The 21,967-nt window shown below is 43.3% G+C and overlaps 1 protein-coding gene across 1 annotated transcript in view; it reads right to left on the reverse strand.

Moving 5' to 3' along the window:
* RPS6KA2 (ribosomal protein S6 kinase A2) overlaps positions 1-21,697 on the reverse strand; it is a 326,295-nt gene extending 304,598 nt beyond the window's left edge. Inside the window, exons 1-2 of the mRNA XM_052784880.1 lie at positions 21,590-21,697; positions 18,431-18,475 (exon numbers count right to left, since the gene is read on the reverse strand). Coding sequence (XP_052640840.1) covers positions 18,431-18,475; positions 21,590-21,652 — 108 coding nt within the window. The 5' untranslated portion in view covers positions 21,653-21,697. The remainder of the gene's footprint in view (positions 1-18,430; positions 18,476-21,589) is intronic.
* Between the last annotated feature and the right edge of the window lie 270 nt (positions 21,698-21,967).

A 21,967-nucleotide genomic window follows, 5' to 3' on the forward strand; every position in this document is an offset into this window, starting at 1 on the left:
AACGACCACAGTCCCAGCACCAAACCTGGCAAACTGATGAAGGTGCCATTTCAAACATGTAGCAAGCACTTTCCATACCTCTAGATACTGCTGAAAGTGAACTATGGTGCAAAGATAAAACATTTCATGGGCAAGAGAAGCAACAGATTGCCATACCTACCTATAATCAGAGCCCAGTGCACAATTACTTAATTAGCAGCTATACTACAAAAGTTAAAGATTAAAAACTCAGGTCCCTACAGCATGTTGTCAGTCTACAAGATTTGGCATTAAATGCCTATTTCATGCTTTTCAAATAAACACGGTCAAATTTTCTCCCAAAGCTGATGGGGCAAGTTAGACTGCTTTAAAAGAATTGTTAAAAAAAAAAAAGAGACTAGTAGAACCTGGTAAAAATTCATAAGGACAAGAATAAAGAACAGTAATTTCCTATTGATCTAATCAGTCACAACAGTGAATCATCAACCAGTTAAGAGATAAACAGTTATTCTATACAGAAGCTGAGCTTAAAGTTTCTTTTCTCCCAATTCAGACATTCTAGCTAGTTTTCTATTCTTTGCCACAGTTAGACCTTAAAATATTCAGGTTCTTAAAGCTACATTTACAAAAAGGTTTAGTGTAGAACTAAAGAGTTAGAGTAAGTCAAAGCAAGGATGCAGGAGTCACAATGTCAGAGACACTCCTGGCTGATGTCCTGATGTATTTGAGAACTCCTGCTTGCCTGTCTGAAAAAAAGATAAGTTTTCAAATTCCTGTTTCAAATCCAGGGAAGCTGCATGGTTCCAGGGACAGGAGCTGGATTCTGCCTACCTTCTTCATCAATAGGACTGTATAAACTTCACCTAGACACCAAAGCCTCCGGGGTTTTCAAATCCTACGATGAGCACGAAGCAAACAGATGAACACATTTTCCATTTGCATGCTAAGTACACACCCGTTAGTCTTGGACATTTTAAAATTAATAATTAAATATTGTTTTTATACAGTTACTTCAAGGCTGACAGTATGTACACCAAATATCCCCCCCCCACTGAAAGCCAATTATTTATTCAAAGCTCACTCTGAGAACCAAAAAGGTATGCAAGTCTGCCAGCTACACACAGCATGACAAACCATATTTCAGGAAAATGACTCAGTAAGTTCAAAATGTTTTACACATTTAATTAAGCCTTACACTAACTCAAGTTGGCAAGCAGGAGTATCAGTCATGGAAGCTAGATCACAGGAGCAAACTCAAAGCAATGCAAAAACTTAACTGCTTACTCCCAGAGCTGAACAATTACTTACTACAGCAGGAATCCAGGAGGAAACATCCTGCATCATAGGCAAATATACTGTGGATAGGAAGCAAGGAAAAAAAGAAAAAGAAAAAAGAGAACTGCCATAACTTGAAGCACAGATGCTACACTGACCAGTGCTAGCGGAGGCATTGCCATCGAGCCCTCTTCTAATTCTTAGTACGTTGTCAACTGACACTGCAACACTTAGCTACTGCTCTCCCTCCAGTGTCTTCTACAAAGCCACCACCAAGAAAGGATAGCACATCAAGGCCAAAGACTACCAGGAAGAGGTAATGGTAATGTCATTAGCACAAAGTGTTGTGTCATCATTGTGCATACCACTGCATTTATCATACTTATTGTTATTTGTGACTTTCTTTTACATACCATAAGACACTGCAGTAGCCTGAGCTTTTTTATTTATCAAGAATATACCTTAAGATGCAATACTGAGCTAAACTACTAGTAAAAGAGATCAAACTTACACAACATAGTCCTGGTGCTAAAATAAAAAAATGTTATGCAAATATGTATATTATCCTGTTGTTCATGGGTTACCCATTCCCACTGCTGGCAAAAATCAGCTGAAGAAACATAAGAATACAGAGGAAAGACCTCTAACATCTGAGGTCCCACAAGACCACAGAAAAATGTGCAACAGATACTTAGTCTTGAAGGATCCACAGAACATGTATAACACAGTAAACTATAAACCACTTCCCATCATGCCCTAGAAAAGCTGAGAGTAATAGTGGTGTACTTAAGCCACCTTAAAAAGGCCACAAAGGTCTTGTGAAACAAGATACCCTTTGTATAACCAATGCATGCCTTGCTAACAACCGTGTCCCTGAAGAAGACCTAAAAGACTGATAAGAAGGGAACATCCTAAAAAGTTGAAATAATTGCTAATAGGCATGAAGTCAGCAAAGACCTTCGGTAACTGGGGGAAAGGTAAAGTTGGCAGGGGGACATCACGACCACCGACTCAATTGGAGACCAAAAAGACTAACCCCCCTACTCTCCTTGAGCATGTGCTGTAGAATAAAAGAACACTCTACTGTTAAATTCTAAGTGGGGAAAACTTCAGCCCAATAGAAACTGCGGTAGATGAGTGACTACCAATAATAGTTTTGGGGAAGAACTTTGGAAACTAAATATGTAAAACTAAACTGTATAAATTGCTTGCCTGTTGAGGTATGAGGGAAGCTAGCTTTGTGGATTACCACCTAGCCCCCATCTTTGCGCAAACATGAATTGGAATAAAATACTTCTGCTCTGTGTATATATTGGCTTTTTGCACACCGGGTAAATGACCCCGCTTTTGGGACAACAATAGCAAGTTAAAACACATGTATATGTACCACTAGTTTGTTGCAAGGAAACAGAAGTAAAGTACAGTCATTGTCTTGCACTCTCTCTGTTTGAAATGTCTGAAGTAGTTTACAATGAAGTAAGTTCCCCCGTGTTTGCAGTGCTATTTGTGTATGCTCTTTATCATCATTGTGCTGATCTGCAGGATGACTAGCTTTCTGTGTTGACAAGGGGGCCCTGAGTTCAAGGGTACTATCAAACATCAAAAGATAAAAACTGAAATACCTCCACTTGCTACTTGCACCCACGCTCAAGTTACAAGGTTGGCACAGTAAAGGCAATGTTCACACCTGTTGATAGTGTAGAGCAGTAACGTTTCTCACACTGTTCCTATTTCTTCTCCATTGCACTGCTAGTAAGACTGCTTTCACAAAGAAAGGATCAATACAGTGATGGAAATGACAGAATGCCTACAACATAGCTCTGCATCCTTTTTCCCCAACAAAATGGTGATTGGGAAAGAAGTAAATAGCTCTACATATTTTACCCTTAGTCAGCAAGCCTTAGATATTGCTGCACACAACCAAAAATTGTCAAAGTCTCTTACTAACACCAGGAAATGGAGTGCATTGCCACCAGCGCTGAACAGTCACTTTCTTTTCTGTTTTTTTTCTGTTTGGTTGGTTTTTTGGTTTTTGTTCTTTAAGAGACTGTTGTCTTTTTTCAGGATCTTGGAGAACAGCAGCTCAGAAATGCAGTGTGCTTAAGTCCTGCCACTGACAACACTAGTCTCTAGGCTGTTTAACTGGTGTCCAACCATGGCTCCAGCATATTCTCACTGTGTCCATTTCCACCACTCAGCTGGGATTGCAGCTCCATTTCACATAGCTGTCCTGCAGGCGGAATTATAACCCTCTTCCCCTATCACCACAGCACCGACAGCGGCTTTGTGTACTCCAGAGACCAGCAATTTTTTAGCTACTGGATGACAACCTCCAGAGCAAAAGCTTTTCTTCTTCTCTCTCTTAAAACACACACCACAAACATGACCTCCACTCAAAGAGTCGGGATCTATCACTGCTGTCACTTCAACCAGCGCAAGTTGTACAACTGAAGGCATACGTCCAGCAGAACAAAGGCAAGAGAAGACTAGAGGTCCCCATTACAGCAGGGGATTAGGTCTTTCACAGGCATGCTTAGTTACTTCCTTCATCAACTTGAAGCCATTATGAGACGTCCTGAAAGGTACAGTTACTGTCCTCCCCTAGCCATAGAGCACTGGCGTTAAACATGTGGCTCAGAAGAGACATATTTGTGGCAGAGGCTATACTGACCTTCCAGACTGTCCCACTAATGCACTTCAAGCTCCAGGCAGCCACACCTGCTCTGTAGAAGAAAAGATTAGTCCTTCAGCCACACTACAAATCAGAACAATTCCAAACTCTTCAGCACAGCTATCGGCACTGAGCTATCAGAGAGCAAAGCTTTCCATGCAACCTTAAAGCAAGCCTGATTCAAACAAGTAAATAGGAGAAAGGCTGTCACCTCGTCACACCTTTCCATCCACTTTTACATCCACAATAAGATCTTGCATGAGATACTGTTTTGGGTTTGTGTGGCAGGGTTTTGGTAGCAGGGGAGGGGGCTGCAGGGACAGCTCCTGTGAGAAGCTGCTAGAAGGTCCCCCTGCTCCAAGTCAGACCCACCGCTGCCCAAGGCTGAGCCTATCAGTGATGGCAGTAGCACCTCTGGGAGAACAGATTTGAGAAGGGGAACCTGCAGTGGAGAGGAGAGAGAGAAATGTGAGAGGAACCCCTCTGCAGATACCAAGGTCAGTGAAGAAGGAGGGGGAGAAGGGGCATCTGAGGATGTGATGCCCCCGCAGCCCGTGGTGAGACGGCAGGCTGTCTCCCCACAGCCCACGGAGGGGAGCGGGGGAGCAGAGGCCCCTCAAGATGGCCGTGACTCCACAGGAAAGCCCACACTGGAGCAGTGTGTGACTGAAGGACTGCAGCCCATGGAAGGTACCCACGTGGGAGCAGTTCGTGAAGGGTTGCAGCCCGTGGGAAGGACTCACACTGGAGAAGTTGGTGGAGGACTGTCTCCCACGGGAGGGAGTCCACGCTGGAGCAGGGGAAGAGTGTGATGAGTCCTCCCCCTGAGGAGGAAGGAGCAGCAGAGACAAGGTGTGAGGAACTGACCCCAACCCCCATTCCCTGTGCCGAGGTGGAGAGAACCAGGAGTGGGGTTGAGCCGGGAAGGAGGGAGGGGTGGGGGGAAGGTGTTCTAAGGTTTGGGTTTACTTCCTAATATCCTTGTTTTGATTTGACTGGTAGTAAATTAAATTGATTTTGTTTCTTCCACAAGTTGAGTCTGGTTTTTGCCTGTGACCATAAGTGGTGAGTGATCCCTCCCTGTCCTTGTCTCAACCCACAAGCTTTTCCTTCTATTTTGTCCTCCCCATCCCACCAGGTGGGGTGAGGAGTGAGCAAGCAGCTTCCTGGTGCTTTGTTGCCGGCTGGGCTGAAACTACAGCAGACATGCATCAGGCCTAGATATCAAGTCATATTTATTTGGCATTGTGCATTACTGCTTAAGTAATCGTTGGCTGTTGGATTTAGATGTTTAAAGGATTTGATCACTTATATTAGTTTGCTTCTGTAAACATCTAACTACATACTGCAAACTGACAAACACTATTCAGACCTCCAATCCACATTAATCTCCCATTCTTTCAACAAGACTGTCACTCACAGAAATGTGTCAATATCTGCAACAAGATTGCTTCTCGTACACCATTTCCAGAAGAAGAAACCTCTCCCTGTGAAAGTAGAGGCACACTGTGGAGTTTCTGGGTCACCTTGCTCCCCCCCAGTGTGATAAAACCATATGCCAGGCTAGGAAAACTGACACCAGGAAATTCAAGAGGATAAAGTAATTAGATATAGAAATAAACCCAGACACACAATCTCCAGCCCTGACAGATCTTCTGACTCCATTCTCCAGGTCAGATGTGCTCTGTGCATCTAATGCAAGTCTACAGCAACCCTACCATATTTAAAGAAAATGGGTACTCCTTCAGTTTTCCCCTACAAGTTAACAGCATTATACATATCAGTCCTAGGTATTCAGCTTTGACATGATCTTCTCCAAGTATTTTGTTGCTAACAGTGCAAGAGATCATTTAGGCATCCATGGAGAACCTAGATGGTTGTTTGAGAAGGAAGCCCCAAGCACACCTCTGCGTGAATCAAAGTACCTAGCACCCAGCCCTGCTGGCATGGAGCTCTGACCTTGCTTGGCACCCCCAGGGCCAAGGAACCAAGGCTACTTCTGGATCACACCACGTGCTGACAAACAAGACAGACCAAAGGAGACTACCCTAGAAAAACTTCCCTCTGGACAGACTTCATCACCCCCACCTCTGCCACCGGCTCCTCTGCGGTGCTGCTGCAGGACAGGCTTCAGACAGATCTCACCTCAGAGGCCCATTGTGTCAGGTGCAGTCAGGAATACTGCAATCAGGAGGCTGGAGAATGCTAAGCATCACCTTGCTCTAGCTTTGAGTTTTGGAACAGAAGTTAGCCCTCCTCCTCCTGTTACTCTCCCCCTTCTAAGGAGCCTCCCAAAGTGACTTGAAAAGAGATGAAGAGACCAAGCATTTCAAAGACATCCTTTTTAGCTAAAAGCATAAGTACGTATGTGTATGTGTGTGTATATATATATATATATAAACACACACCTCCCTTACCATTCTTTCCCTATTCAGCTGGGCAGAGCACGCAGAGTAGCTTTCAAGACCGCAGCTGCAGCATTTCAAGCACGGTGCTCTGCACCTTCAGCTACCAGTGCTGTAGTCTGTAACGCAGCCCTCAGGCCCACTATGGGACACGAAAATTCACAGGTACACTTCTCCTGTATGTCAGAAACAGTTTTCAGATTACAAACTCAGCAAGGGCTCACTGATGTAACCAAGACGCTACTTTTGCATTTTAATACCTTTGTATCAGCTCCCATTACCAGAAGGGTGACTCAAAACCTTTAGTCTCCTTAAAAAAATATAGATTAGTAAAGCAAATTTGTTAAAAGCTGTAGTATAAACTGTACAAGAAGTCTCTCTCAAAACCGTTTATCATAATACAAGACTTTATATAGGAAAATGAAGGAGATGATTTAAATTAAACATGCATGTTTATTAGCACATACCAGGAAGCAATCCGCTCACTTAAATAACACAGTCTCATGAACAAGAGTGTATCAGCTTTTTTAGCAGTACTGTATTGCTCATTGTTCTGTTTGGAATATTTTTTTCCCCATAAGAGTTACTACTAAATATATTAGGATTACCCTCTCACCACTGTTGAAAATTGAGAATTGGACTAAAAAGGTAAAAAACTTTTAGATTAGTAAATGTTGAGAACTGCCCACAGTTCCTGATTATTAGAGGTGAGAATTGTGGTTGCTACAGTGTACAAAAGGATCAGGCTATTTATTCAAGTGCCTAAGCATGAATAAACATGCTTAAACAGCACACTTAAAACTCAGGGCACCACAAATAACACAAGACATCAATGAAAGGGATAGACTGTACTTCAGTCATCCATCATACACATGACTGCCAATTAGTACACACTATGCTTTCCCTCCCCTTTTCTTTTTGAAGTTTGGTAACAGAAGAATCCTAGACCAGACTAAAAGAACCTAGTAATCACTCTAATTACCAACTTCACACAAACATAGCAATTACAAGGGGGAGAAAACAGCTACAAAATAAAGACAAAAATAGCAATCAGGAAGTCTAAGCAAATTTTGGATGAGACGGGTCTAAGCAGTGTCAGAATTTGTCATTTACTAAGCTCCTCACATCCAGAATAAAAGTGTTTAGAAGACTTAAGGTTTTAACTTCATACTTAACTTCATAACTTTAACTTAACAACTTTAACTTCATAACTTCATTATGAAGAGGTCATCTGATCATGATACATACACTTCAAGCAGCTTAGATATGCAAGAAATTCTATATAGATGCTGGATCAAAGTTTTGAACAGCTGGGGACTTGCAGTTAGCTTCACAGAAGCAATACTGTACAAACACCCATCTGCAACCCTTGATATCAGATATTTATATTCAGCCCCACACTTTTCTGGTGTGGATGCAACCCTCTGTCTTCCACAGAGGTGTTTATACAACATGAATTTCCCAGCCACATGCCAGAAATAATTGACCAAATGAGAGAAAATATCTGCTAGTTTTTAAGCATCCAGGTCCTTAAGAAGAGGTAATTGGCCTTCCTCCTTATTTAGAGCAGCAACAAAAAACACACCACAGATTTCACACACCACTGTAAATTTCCACACAATTTTTGTGAAACCCTGAGTCTAATAAGCATGCACACATACTGATCAGTTGTCCTATAAACTTGCAGAAGTTCTGGGTTTGACTCATTTGTTCAAATACAGCCAGACTAATTTATTACCCAAAGCTCCCTTTCCAGTCAACAGGGAACACTAGTCAGGTCTAGGGTAAAATAAATTGCACCCTGAAACACTTAACTAGTTAGAAACAGAAGCTTAATTCTTGACATCTAAATGACAACATGATAATTCTTCTGTGCTTCACAACGTCCATTTGAGAATTTTTTTTTTTTTTTTTTTTTTTTTTTTTAAGTCACAGATGGTAGAGCTACCTTCCGATTTCTCCCATCAAATCTTTGGAAGAAAGCAGTCAGAGGAACACTTCTTCTTCCAGAACAGCAGCAGTGCTCATTTTGCTTCTTTGCCACATCAGTTTTTCTTTGGGGAAAGTTACTTATAAACCTTGGAAGTAGGGGGAAAGGAGAGAAGAGGATTCAAAGGAAGAATTCTGATTTCAACACAAAACACTACGTTCTTAGGAGAGAACAAACCACAGAGTGAACAAGAAAACTAGAGTAAGCTAGGAAAAAAGGGAAAACAATTGACTTTCAGCTCATTTTGATGAAGAAGAATGGATTTTCTCACCCTAGTGTTGTAACCATCTATGTGCAAATTGTAGTTTGTTTCCACTTTAAAAAATACAGCTCCCTCAGAGGCACCACGCTCATCACGGAAACAATTTATCCTTGACTCTAGGGTCTGCCAAGTGACTCATCTCTCCTGATGACACAACTCTTTCATAGCCAGCACACTCTTGGGCACCAAGTGCATTATGGAACAACTTCATTTTCGTGAGGGAACAGTTTTCCACAGATGAACTTTCATTTGTCTTAAGTAATAACCCTTGTTCAAAATCAAGCAGCCTAAATCTGTGAAGTATTTTATGTCCTGCATATACTTTGTCAGAACTTCTTTTCCTCATTCAGCATGGCATTTGCTCAGTAGTGGCTGCTACAGTCCAGGCTGCAAAGTTTGTTTTAAAAGCTTCTGAACACATATATTGCTATGCATCTGAATGCCTGCCTGATTGAATAAATCGAGTTAACCGTTTTGGTGTCCACTTAGGAAAAAATTCAGTTGGTTAGCTGCTTGTTCAATAGCTAAACACTGCAAACTTAAAAAAATCCAAAACACACAACCAAAAAACACACACGCACCCCCGCCATGCATTGTCCCTGAACTCTGCAGACTGCATCATCCCACTGCATCAATACTTCTTGGAGTATCAGGAACAGAGGCAAGATCACTGCCACAGCAAAGGCCTGATTCAATAAAGGCTCAAGAAGATCACGGCCAACACATGTAGGAGTTACATTTCAGTTGGAGCAAGCATAAGCTGTTGTGTCAAGTAAGGAAAGCTCTGCCACCAATTACAATTGTCAGCTACCTTCTCTGCCAGCTAAAAACACATCACCTCTTCATCTAGGGTCTCAACAGATATTGAACCCGAGTTCATTTTTGGTTCTTAAAGACCAAGGTTTCTGAGAAACGGGATCTGTCACCCTTCCACCATGGAGAGAATTGTTTCAATGCAGGTTGCCACCCACCGTAGATCATCAGCATCTTAGCAATGGCTGCAGAAAGCCAGAGGGGTTGAGAAACCCTGAACAAGGTTCACAGACTTTTTCAGAAGTTTTTTTAAATGCTATTATCCTGTCTCTGATGCATCTGAGCCACAACAGCACAGTCAGAAAGCAGTAAGAATAATTCAAAAAAGCAGCAGACACTGTGCAGTAAAAATAGCTAGAAACCAAAGTTTAACATTAACTTAAACATTTTAAGTTGAATGATCACAATTCTTTCAGTTTGCGTAATAACTTTTTCTACACACTACTTTGCCCAAAACATTTGAAGTTTTATGTATCTCTCTATTTGCTGTATGAATTGTAGGGGGGGGAGAAGTAAAAAAAAACACCAGGTTTTCTTCTTTTTATACCGATATCTCCCCTATGTCTGTCCCAGTCCAGTTGATAAGGATGATGACAAAAAAAAAAGTCAATTTCTAAAGAATCAGAAGTAACAAAATTCTCATTCAAAGATGGCAGCGCAGCTGTTCTGTCAGCTTTCCCTCCAGTGCTGGGATTCTGAACACAGGCCCTGGGATGCAATAGGAGAAGGGGATACTTCATTCATTCCGTAACCCCAGCTGTCCCCTCTCACACTTTATCCAAAGTCAGTGATGGAATAACCCTCCACCTCCATCAAGAGCACATTTTTATATATGTTATTTTGCATGAAGTTAAACAGAAACCAATATTCTGTTGGTTGCCTGATCAACTTCATTCCAAAACAAACTGCAGTTATTTACCAAAAAAAAAAAAAAGGTGTTAGAATATGGGCACTGTGGATGAATTCCCAGAATACATAAAAGAATTTGATTTCTAAAATCAATTTATGAAGTTATTACCTACCAAATCCTTCATCAGAACCAAGCACTTGAGATTTTTAAAAATTTTTTAAAATTTACTTAAGGTAAAACAGCTTACACTACCTACATAACATGCTCAAAGAAGAGCTGTGGGAAGGAGAAAATACCCATAATTTGTTTCTTAAATACATCACCAGTATAATTTTGTGAGGATCTATGCAAGGTCATCATATTCTGGTAATCAGTTAAGGGCCTGCATTTGAGCTCACTCAGTATCTACTTTTATAGAAAGAAACAAAGTCATCCCAGAGAGACTTGTATGCATCTGTGTTTGAGAGAGGTGTGTAGAATAATATCTGGACTCACAGTTACTTATTTACTGTGATCATAATGCATTCCTTGATAAGAAAACAATGTTTCATTACTTTTAACTTTTATTTTTAAAGCATGGTTCCTTAACTCTGAGGGTTTGTGTTTTTCTATAGAGAAAGAAAAAAGCAGCATGTTAAGTAAACATTGTTGTCATCATCTAGCAACCTGAACTAGGCTTCCCTCCTCAAGAGTTTTTATATCATATTATATAATTATACTTCTCTGCACTCTGTGCCATACCACTCATTTGATGATCAGCTTCCTATTTGTTTTTCCCTGAAAGGACATGCTGTTCCTATGACCTGAGTTTTTTAATAAGGTACAGAGGGGTTTTTTGTATCATAGAAACATAGCATAGAATGGTTTGGGTTGGAAGGGACCTTAAATATCATCTAGTTCCAACCTCCCTGCCATGGGCAGGGACACCTCCCACTAGACCAGGTTGCTCAAAGCCCCATCCAACCTGGCCTTGAACACTGCCAGGGATGGGGCATCCACAGCCTCTCTGGGCAACCTGTTCCAGTGCCTCACCACCCTCACAGTGAAGAGCTTTTTCCTTACATCTAACCTAAATCTACCCTCTTTCAGTTTAAAGCCATTACCCCTTGTCCTACCACTACATGCCTTTGTAAAAAGTCCCTCTCCAGCTTTCCTGTAGGGCCCCTGCAGGTACTGGAAGGCTGCTATAAGGTCTCCCTGGAGCCTTCTCTTCTCCAGGCTGAACAACCCCAACTCTCTCAGCCTGTCTTCACAGGAGAGGTGCTCCAGCCCTCTGATCATCTTTGTGGCCCTCCTCTGGACTCACTCCAACAGGTCCATCTCCTTATGTTGGGGGCCCCAGAGCTGAACACAGTACTGCAGGTGGGGTCTCACGAGAGCAGAGTAGAGGGGGAGAATCACCTCCCCCGACCTGCTGGCCATGCTTCTTTTCATGCAGCCCAGGGTACGGTTGGCTTTCTGGGCTGCAAGTGCACATTGCCAGGTCACGTTGAGCTTCTCGTCAACCAACACCCCCAAGTCCTTCTCCTCAGGGCTGCTCTCAATCCACTCCTCTCCCAGCCCGTATTTGTGCTTGGGATTGCCCCGATCCACGTGCAGGACCTTGCACTTGGCCTTGTTGAACTTCATGATGTTCGCAGAGGCCCACCTCTCATGCCTGTCAAGGTCCCTCTGGATGCCATCCCTTCCCTCCAGCCTGTCAACAGCACCATGCAGCTTGGCGTCATCGGCAAACTTGGTGAGGGTGCACTCAATCCCGCTGTCCACGTTGCCGACAAAGATGTTAAACAGCACCAGTCCCAATACCTACCCCTGAGGAACGCCACTTGTCACTGCTCTCCACTTGGGTATCATGCTGTTGACCACAGCTCTTTGAGTGCAGCCATGCAGCCAATACCTTATCCACCGAGTGGTCCATCCATCAAATCCACGTCTCTCCAATTTAGAGACAAGGATGTCGTGCGGGAAAGTGTCAAATGCTTTGGACAAGTCCAGGTAGATGACATCCGTTGCTCTTCCCTTATCCACCAATGCTGTAACCCCGTCGTAGAAGGCCACCAAATTTGTCAGGCACAATTTGCCCTTAGTGAAGCCATGTTGGCTGTCACCAATCACCACCCTACTTTCCATGTGCCTTAGCATAGTTTCCAGGAGGATCCACTCCATGATCTTGCTGGGCACATAAGGGGGTGTGTGTATATATATGTATAAAAACATATACACAGATACAAATAACCAAGAAACTTCAGTCATTCTCTTTAACAACCTCCTGCCCCAGGAAGGTTGATCATTGCCAACATCCAAAACACACAACTCATGAAGCAGCAGAGAAATTTACAGTTATTCTGTTTTGTAGACCCTCAATATGCATACTAAGCCGTGGCCTGCAAGCTTAACAACCGAGATGCAGACTTTTTTGCTCTGCTACGCAGTCATTATGATTACTATTAAAAATCATCCACAACATACATTTAGTTTTATAATGGATTAAACAGTCTGTACTAGGTGTAGAGACCTTTGATCGATTGAAGTGGGAGACACAAGGCAAAGTTTACCAGATACTACTGAAAAAAACCAACAACCACCTCTCCAATTTTGCAACAAAAGCAACTCTTTGAATGGCAAACCAGAATGTTCTGACCTGCCTTAAGTTAGCTGCTTTTTTTTGGTCAGAGAAATGAAGTGATATACCAGCAATTCTAGTACTTGTGTACACTGGTTAAGCTGTTTTGAGGTAATCCTAGTGATGATCACAACAAACAGCCTGGAAACATTCTCCATTGTCTCTGTAGTTGAATACTACTCTAGCACCTTTGAAAGAGAGGCTGTTACTGGCAGTTCAGCATTACACTAGCACAGATGTGCCTCGGCTGGGGCAGGTACCTGCTACAGAAAACCCAATCAGGAAGAAGTAGAGCCTTTCTTCAGACAACTGGAAGAAGCCTTACATGTGCAGGCCCTGATCCTCAAAGGATCCACTTTATCCACCCTGGTATCTTCTGAAAGAGCACAAGCAATTCAGGAGATTTCTGCATTGATGAATGCACTTCCTGACACAGGTGATCAAGGAGCTGTTGAGGAAAATTGTTCTGCTGGGCCTGATCCTTACAAACAAAGAAGGACTGGTCAGGAACGTGAAGTTCAAGGGCAGTCTTGGTTGCAGTTACCACAAGAAGGAAGAACTCAAGATCCTGAGAGGAAAGAACAAAGCAAAAAGCAGGATCACAACCCTGGGCAACAAGAAGGGCTGCTACAGGTATATCAGCAGCAAAAGAAATACCTTTGGTCCTGCTGCTGAGTGGAGAAGGGGAGATGGTGACAAGGGATGCAAGGCGGCCAAGGTACCCAGTGCCTTCTTTGCCTTGGTCTTTACTGGCAGTACCGGGCCTTTGGGAATCCCAAGCCCCCGAGACAGGTGGCAAAGAAAGACTTGTCCTTGGTGGAAGAGAATCAGGTTAGGGAACATTTAAACAAACTGGACATTTAAAAAAAAAATCTGTAGGACCTGGTAAGATATATCTATGAGTGCCGAGGGAGCTGGATGATGTCATTGTGAGGCCACTCTCAATACTCCAAAGATTCATGGCAATCAGGAGAGCTTCTTGAGAGCTGGAAGAAAGCAAAATGTAGTTCCTACCTTCAGGAAGGAGGATCCAGGGAACTGCAAGCCAGTCAGACTCACCTTGATCCCTGGAAAGGTGATGAAGCAAATCCTTCTAGAAAGAATTCCCAAACATATGAATGACAAGGAGATGATTTGGAATAGGCAGCATAGATTTGTGAAGAGGAAAATTGTGCTCAAACAACCTGGCAGCCTTCTATGAAGAGGTGACTGTTTTGGTGGGTGAGGGCAGAGCAGTGAGTGGTTTTTATCTTGATGAAGCAAGGCTTTTAACATTGTCTCAATATCACCATCTCAGACAACTTGATGAAGTAGTGACTAGATAAGTGGACAGAGAGATGGATCAAAAACTGAACTGCCGTACTCAAAGCGTTGTGATCAGCACAAAGACCAGCTGGAGGCCAGTCACTAGTGGCATACCCCAGGGGTCAATACTGGGTCCAGTATTGTTCAACATCTTCATTAATGACTGGGACGATTGGACAGAGTACACACTCTGCAAGTTTGTACATGTTACAAAACATGGAGGAGTAGCTGATACACCAGACAGCTATGCCGCTGTCCAGAGGGACCTTTACTGACTGGAAAAATTGGTTGACGGGATTACCCTGAAGCTCAGCAAAGGGGAAATGCAAGGTCCTGCACCTCGGGAAGAATAACCCTATGCACTGCTACAGGCTGGGGGCCAAACAGCTGGAAGTCATTTTTGCAGAAAAGGAGCTGGGGGTCCTGGTGGACAAGTTGAACATGAGCCAGCAATACACCCTTTTAGCAAAGAAAGTTAACAACACCCTGGGCTCTATTAGAAAAGGTGTTGCCAGCAGGTCAAGGGAGGTGATCCTTCCCTTCTACTCAGCACTGCCGACACATCTAGAGTGGTATCCTATTCTGGGCTTCCCAGTGCACAGGAGACATTAATGTACTAATGCAAGCCCAGGGAAGGTGGACCACCAAAATGATTAAGGGGTGAGAGGACCCGACCTAAAAGGGAAGTCTGAGAAAGCTGGAATGTTCCCCTTGGAGAAGACAACGCAGGGGACAGGGAAGGAATGGAGAATGGATCTTATGTATAAATACCTGAAGGAAGGAAGTAAAGACAACAGAACCAGACTCTTCTCAGTGGTATCCAGTGAAGTGACAAGAGGCAGTGGGCACAAACCAAAACACAGGAAATTCTATTTAAACACAAGAAAATGTTTTTGCTCTTAGGGTGATCAAACACTAGAACAGGCTGCCCAGAAAGTTTGTGGCGTCCTTACAAAGGCCCAGCTGGATACTGTCCCAAGCACTTTCCTGTAGCTGACCCTGCTCTGAGCAAGGCGGGGAGGGTTGGACTAGAGGATCTCCAGAGGTGCCTTCCAACATCAGCTTTCTATGATGCTATGAGCATTTATCATTACCTTGATAGCAGTAGCACTAGAGAAACAAATGTAAAATTTCCACTGCTATAGAGGTTTTGTGCTTTCCTCACTGTGATCATTCAACATAGTTTTTCTTCAGCTCCTAAACATTATCACATCAGCTGTAACTGCCATTAGTTATAAAAGCTTGATCTTTCATTGCAGATCCAATAAATTCATAATCTCTATGGACAGTGGTAGCGCCTGCAAAGTATGCTTGTCATGTGACTACACAGAGAGCAACCACCTTTGCTCCCTCCAATTCTATTATTGGCATTTGCACAAGAGTACAGAGTATCAGCAGAAGTTACATGTGTCTTTGGAAGCTCTGTACAGGGGTTAACAGTAAGCCTAGGTCCTGCCATTTTCAGTTTTGCCATGCAATTTTCATAGAGCAAAACTTAAGAGGATTTACTCAGTTCTGCTTCTGGCTGGGTATCAGCACTTCCACCGCATCTCTCCTCTACTTCCCCGAGAGCCTCGTACAAGCTTTCAGTTAGCACATACAAGTTCCCTTGAAAGGGTAAAACAGCTCAAAGCAATGTTACAATCTACCTTCTGAATGCTGTAATTTTGAAGTGCTGTGAGCTGTATTGCACACATGCTCACTATTTTAGAAAGATGTGACAAAGAATTTTGCTGCCAACTGCACCTTCAAGGAGGATTTAGATAGAATATCAATGCTTAACTTGGACCTAGACCAGACCACAAGGCACATCACCCTTGTTTAAGTATGTCTGGGCCTCTAACAATCACGTGGTCAAACTTATCATTCCCTAACAAAAAAGGCCAGTTTGCCAAAAAGAATCACTTTACGGAAAAACTGCATCCCATAGGTCTAAGCAAGGACTGCTGCAGAAGTTTGAAGTTCTCTCTTAAGGAAATTCCCATCAGCTAACTTGCTTGCCTTTGTGGCAGGACAAACAGGGTCCATGGGCTTTGGGAGGACCTCCTAGGGGAACACCCTGGTGATAGCAACCCTGAGTAATTTGGGTGACAATTCTAGAGCAGAGCTGACACACACTACTCTAGGACCAAGAAATGCTTGCTGTATCCAACAATGCTGTTAATTTATGTCCCCCCCAAGACTTTTAAAGTACTTGTCCATCAACAGCAAGATCAGGCCTCAAAAATGAGAAGTGCAGTTTTTATAATACATTTTGCCATCTCATTTGTCCATACTACACGTGGGATAAGACAAACAGCAGGAGGCCAACATAGCCTAAAGCAGGTTATTTACAAGACCATCCTTTGAGCAAATGTGATCCATTGCATTACATGATTTAAATTCACCCTTTAAGCCATGCTTTAATGTTTCCTGAAAAAAATGGCTTTGGGCTTGGGCACAGTACAGCTATCAGTAAGAAAGCCACCAGAACAGCAGACCGTTCTTTCCTACAATACCACTACAGTAAGATGCAAGCTTCATAGAAATAGAACAGGCTTACAGACTAAGCCAGTAAAGGGTTAAAATAACGTGACAGCAGCAGAGTAAGGGCAAAAACCAGCCAGTTTTTCTTATTGTATTTTTCTGTAGTACTGCATAACGAAGGCGAATGGAGGAAAGTTAAGTGAAGGGTGAGGGTACTTCTACATTGGACAGTGATATTTCACTGTCAATGATTTGTTAGCAGTCCCTGTGTATGTGGTTTTATAATGCACAAGTGCAGCAGGTTTTTCAATCAGACATAAGTACATCCTCCCACTTGGCACACAGACACTGCAATTGCCTTGCTGAGGCAGGAGTAGACATACAGAAAGATAAACGCTATTGCAGATACCAAATTGCAAATTGTAATACTTACAGCAGTAAACACATCAGAAAATGAGAAGACAGGACTGCGTTTTCTATATAAGTACTTATTACATGCAGGTTTTTTCTGCCAAATTTAAAACTTAAGAATTATAAGATGCATCCCTAATGAAAGTTAACTAGGTTTAAATTCATTTAGGAAATGAAGGCTACCTTCACAAAAAAAAAAAAATCCTAAAACCCAAAACCCACAAACCAGAAATTTAATCTTCAGCAATATCCTCAAAGAATGTGATAAGCCCTGACACCTGCACTTCATTTCAGCCCCAAGCTTTCTGAAGAGTAATTTAGTGCTGTTTTTTTAAAAAACAGAAAAGGGGGGGAAAGTTACATTTGGAAGTTGCATCCATTTCACAGAGCTCTAAACTAAGATTTCTTCTTCCTTTCTGTCATTAGGGGGGTTAAAACTATTCCTTTAACATAGCAGAAAGTAACAAAAACTTACCATTGCACTGAAAACTAAACATCACAAAGGTAAGTTTGAAATTTCAAATAATAAGAGATACTGGGAAGCTTAGTGTGTTCAAAGGTGGCTATTTAGACAAGTGCCTTTGCAGCCTTCCTTCAATCCTGAAAGGATTCAGTCTCCTTCACTTTTTGAATTCAGGAGATGCCTAACAATCTTTCAAGCACACCTTGATTTGCTCTACACAAACCAGCAGCACCTAGGACAAGCAGCAGCCAGTTTTACAGTCAAGCTTTGCCCTCAGCTCATCATAATAGTGAATGTTGACTTGTTCTCACCTGCTTTGTATCTTCATATCACCTTCTATCTCTTCTATTTGACATTTAAACACTTTGAGGCAAGACTTGTGTTTTTCTGTAGGTTTTTTTGATTTTGTTTTAAATTAGCACAATAGTACAATGCTACAATAATACAAACAATAGATTAACCTGAAGGAAAGAGTTAGCTCAGTCTTGCTCTGGATGAAGAGCCGTCCTAGTGGACAAACACAAATTAATTCAATTTAATAGTATTTGGGGTTAATTCGTCAGGCACAATTCACAATACACAAGCATTGTTCTGATGACAGCTACTCTTTTTGAGGTCATCACAAAATCTTCTCTGCAAGAAATCAATAGACCTCATGAAGTTTTATGTTCTTTCTTAGAAAACCAGTACAAGGATAATATACGTAAAATAAAATTCCCTAACCTGTAGTTGAACAAGTCTATTCTCCTTTTTTCACTTGATCTTGTAATAAGAGACCAAAAAATGGGTTGGTTTTGCATCTTCAGGGCCAGAAGCATGTGGAGAAGTACCGGAGACATTTTGTTTCCGCAAAGGCAGAAGATTATATCATAATAATTTCCTAACATTTGTGTGATCCATGAACAAAACAGATTTACCTCTTTTACAGGTTCTTCATCCAGGGCAGCATCTTCCACCACAGGCTAGTGAACAGAGAAGAGAGGAAAAAAGTCTTGTAAATACATGTTATTGAGAAATACACAAGTCTAAGCCAGATTCTAGCACAAAATGCAGTCAGTTAAGTCACTCCAAATTTATACTACTGTAGCAGGCATGTTCAATTCTCCACCCTCAGCATTTTATACATCTTGGAGAGAGCAGGTCCTCATGGATTCAAAGGTTAATTTACCTGTACTAAGAGATATAGGAGAAAGCAAGAGCACACTAGCACTATTAAAATTGCTAATGAATAGTCAAAACCACATTTGTCATAGACATTGCACAATAAAGAACTGAACAAGATTATCCATGAATAAACTAGAGAATGAGAACAGTATTTCTTGCTGAGAAGGAAGAATATATGTATACAAAGGATCAAATTTTCTAAACACTCAACTCCCATTTAAATATTGTCATTTAATGGGTGCTCAGCTGAAATCTATTAAGTGATGAACCTTTTGGAAAATAGGTAGAAAGATTACATAGAGCTTGATCATGCAGCCCTTCCTCAGGAAAATATTCCCAAGGCTGCAAAATTCACTACCCCATCCATCAGCTTGAGAGGGATCAATAACTTTGCCTACCCACAAAGAAATTCTAGACCCAGCAAATATCCCAATTTTCTTGCTTAGTTGTCAGACACAATTAACGACCTCCCAAGTCAACAGGTGAAAGAAACAGGATTTTGCTCCAATCTTCCTTTATAAAACATAATACAGAACATGCCCTCAATGCACTTTTCCTTATCAAGCAATTGATTTACTATAAATGCTGTCTTTAATATCTGCAAGTCATTCACCTGAGTCATGCACAGGCACTCATAAATGCCTCTATTTTAGAAGGTTTTTTGGCATTAAGGCAGGGGAGGAGAAAGAGGTCCATATGCATAAAAGAATAAAACTGTCTCCCTCCTTGTCTACTAACTGTGAAAAGCTTCCATGAAAAAGAACAACTTGCAGACAATCATGAAAACATTTTATCCCACACAGATTCAGAGCCTGTGGCAGCTCCCTCAAATCAGTCCAATTGCTAGTGTTTAAGCTGCATTCAGCTCATTAAAGAGTAAATGTCGTTGCTGTTTGAAAAGAAGACTGGTCTTCATGGACAATAGCCCACAAGAGATGAAATTAATTTCTGTATACCTTCACTAGATTTGGGCAAACAGTACTTCAGGAATTCTATCTACAGCATGGTTTAAAAGGGTTATAAGCTACAGCATATCTTTAACCTGCTCAGAGATAACAATAAATAGAGCCAATAAATGGTGCTTTATCTGTTGTTCTCATCTAAACTGCAAAAGTTTATGCCTGTCCTTCCTTAATCCTCTGTAAGCTTTTTGTAAGTGAAATCTCAGCAAGAGCGATAGAACAGTATAGCTCATAGCTATGGTATTCTTTAAAGCAGGAAATGGAAAAAAAAAACCAAACACAAACCAAAACCCACCCACAAACCCAAATATCTGGTTAACTAGCATTGTAACGGGTCAGGTACACTCGGTAAGGAGACCCACATGGTTTCTTCTGGAAGAAAGGTCTAAATGGTCCTCTACCAACAAAAGAGGTGACAGTAGAAAGCTGTTGTCCCAAACAATGGGCATTGGGCCTTAGTGCAGGAGCCTACCCTATGATCTAGGGAAGTTTTTCCCAGAAGATGAGGGCAGAAAAAGCAATCTGAGCAACAACTGAAGTGTTTTCTGTCTGGGGCAGAAAGAAAAATACGGATGCTAACAAAACAAACTGGTTTTAGGAGGGAGGGAGGGAGGAAGGAAGAGAACAAGCATGTACATGCACTTTGAACACTGTGGTCAATAGAAAGGCAGATTTGGGGGTGGGGAGAAAAGCATCATTTCTATATGTTCAGCAAAAACCTGTTCACTCTAAGTATAGTTATACAAGTCTTCTCATTGGGAAAGTGACTTAACAAGGTGTCAGCTGACTTCTTAAACAAAATCAGGAAGAATACGCTGTTTCCCAGATACAACCTGTTTGTTAGCCCTCAGATTCCTTGCATCACACAAGGCGGAGCAAGCGGCAGCGCTCAGAAATGAATTACATGATACAAACCTCCGGAAGCCCCCCAAACTCATTCTTAACCTAGGGACTCCAGAATGAGCTATGCTGGTATAATACATTATAGTATCACTTCTCCTGTATTGTTTAAATATGTAAACTAACACTCTGTATGAATGAAGCCTTTTCCACAGTTCAGCAACTCCTCTTTTGAGGCAAGTGTTTTGTGATCCCTGTCACCTGGCTAGTTAAGTTGCAGCCCCCTCCGTCTCTCTCCCCAAAACCCCGTTACGGTACTCTGACCAAAAAACCAGTGTGGGGGGAGGAGGAGCGTTACAAAATAAACACACCCCCCCCCGGTTTCACTCATCTATTTCTATCACCCATTACAAATTCACACCCTGGGCTGAGAGACGGTCGACCAGAAATACTTTTTGTTGCACTACTCGAGAGCCCCAGAAATACTCAGGAACCCACCCTGCCCACCACTGCACCAACAGACACCTTTCGCTGACAACCTCAGGCAACCTTAAATCGCAGGTAACGAAACTCTACGAGACCGACCGTGAGCACACGTCAGGCAGCAGCCCGCTAATTACCGCGGCGTCGCGTCTCCAGCACGCTCCCGACAGCGCAGCCCTGCGCTTAGGGGCGACGGGCAAGGCTCTGACTTTTATTTTGCGCCGATGCTAAAACGAACACGAGGAAGCTCAGAAATCACAACAGAAGCGAGGACGGCGGACCTAGCCTAGCCTCAGATTAGCGCTCACACACGTCGCGTTTAAACGCGAGCCCAAGTCCCGCTCTGCCGGCTTTGCAGGTTTCCGTCCGCTTTACGCGCTCCTTCCCTTCCAGCCGCCGCGGCCCCCGCACTACGGTTCCCACCCGAACTCGCCGCGGGGCGGGGTGGGGTGGGTGGGCAGCGGGCCGCCGGACCCCCCCCCCCCCGCTCCAAACCACTCCGGGTGCGGGGCAACAGGTTCCCGAGCCGAGCCAAGCCGATCCTCTCGCTGCGCTGCCGGTAGCGAGCGGAGGAGGCGGGGATCCCCCATCGCACCCCATTTCGCCAGGTTCGGGGCAGCCGCTCACCTCCGTCTCCATGGGCTCCACCTCTATCCCCTTCCATAGCTCCAGTAAGTGGGCGATCGGCATGCTGGGCGATGCCTGCCGGGCGCCGGGATCGAGCAGAGGGAAAGCGCGGCAGCAGCGGCGGCCGAGGGAAGCGGGGCAGGAGGGAGGCGGCGTCGGCCGGCGCCGGGAGCCCCGGCGGAGCCCTGCCCGGGACCCTCCGCCCGCTCGGCAATATGGCTCCCCGCCGGCCCGCCGCCGCACCCCGGGGCGGCTCGCTCGATCGCTCGCTCCCTCGCTCGCAGGCGGGGCGCGGGCGCGGCCGCTCCGCAGGCGCGGAGGCCGGGCAAGGCGAGGCCGGCCGCTCCGCAGCCCCGTCCCGTCCCCCTCGGCGGCGGC

The sequence above is a fragment of the Harpia harpyja genome, chromosome 4, assembly GCF_026419915.1.
Source record: "Harpia harpyja isolate bHarHar1 chromosome 4, bHarHar1 primary haplotype, whole genome shotgun sequence".
NCBI lineage: Eukaryota > Metazoa > Chordata > Aves > Accipitriformes > Accipitridae > Harpia > Harpia harpyja.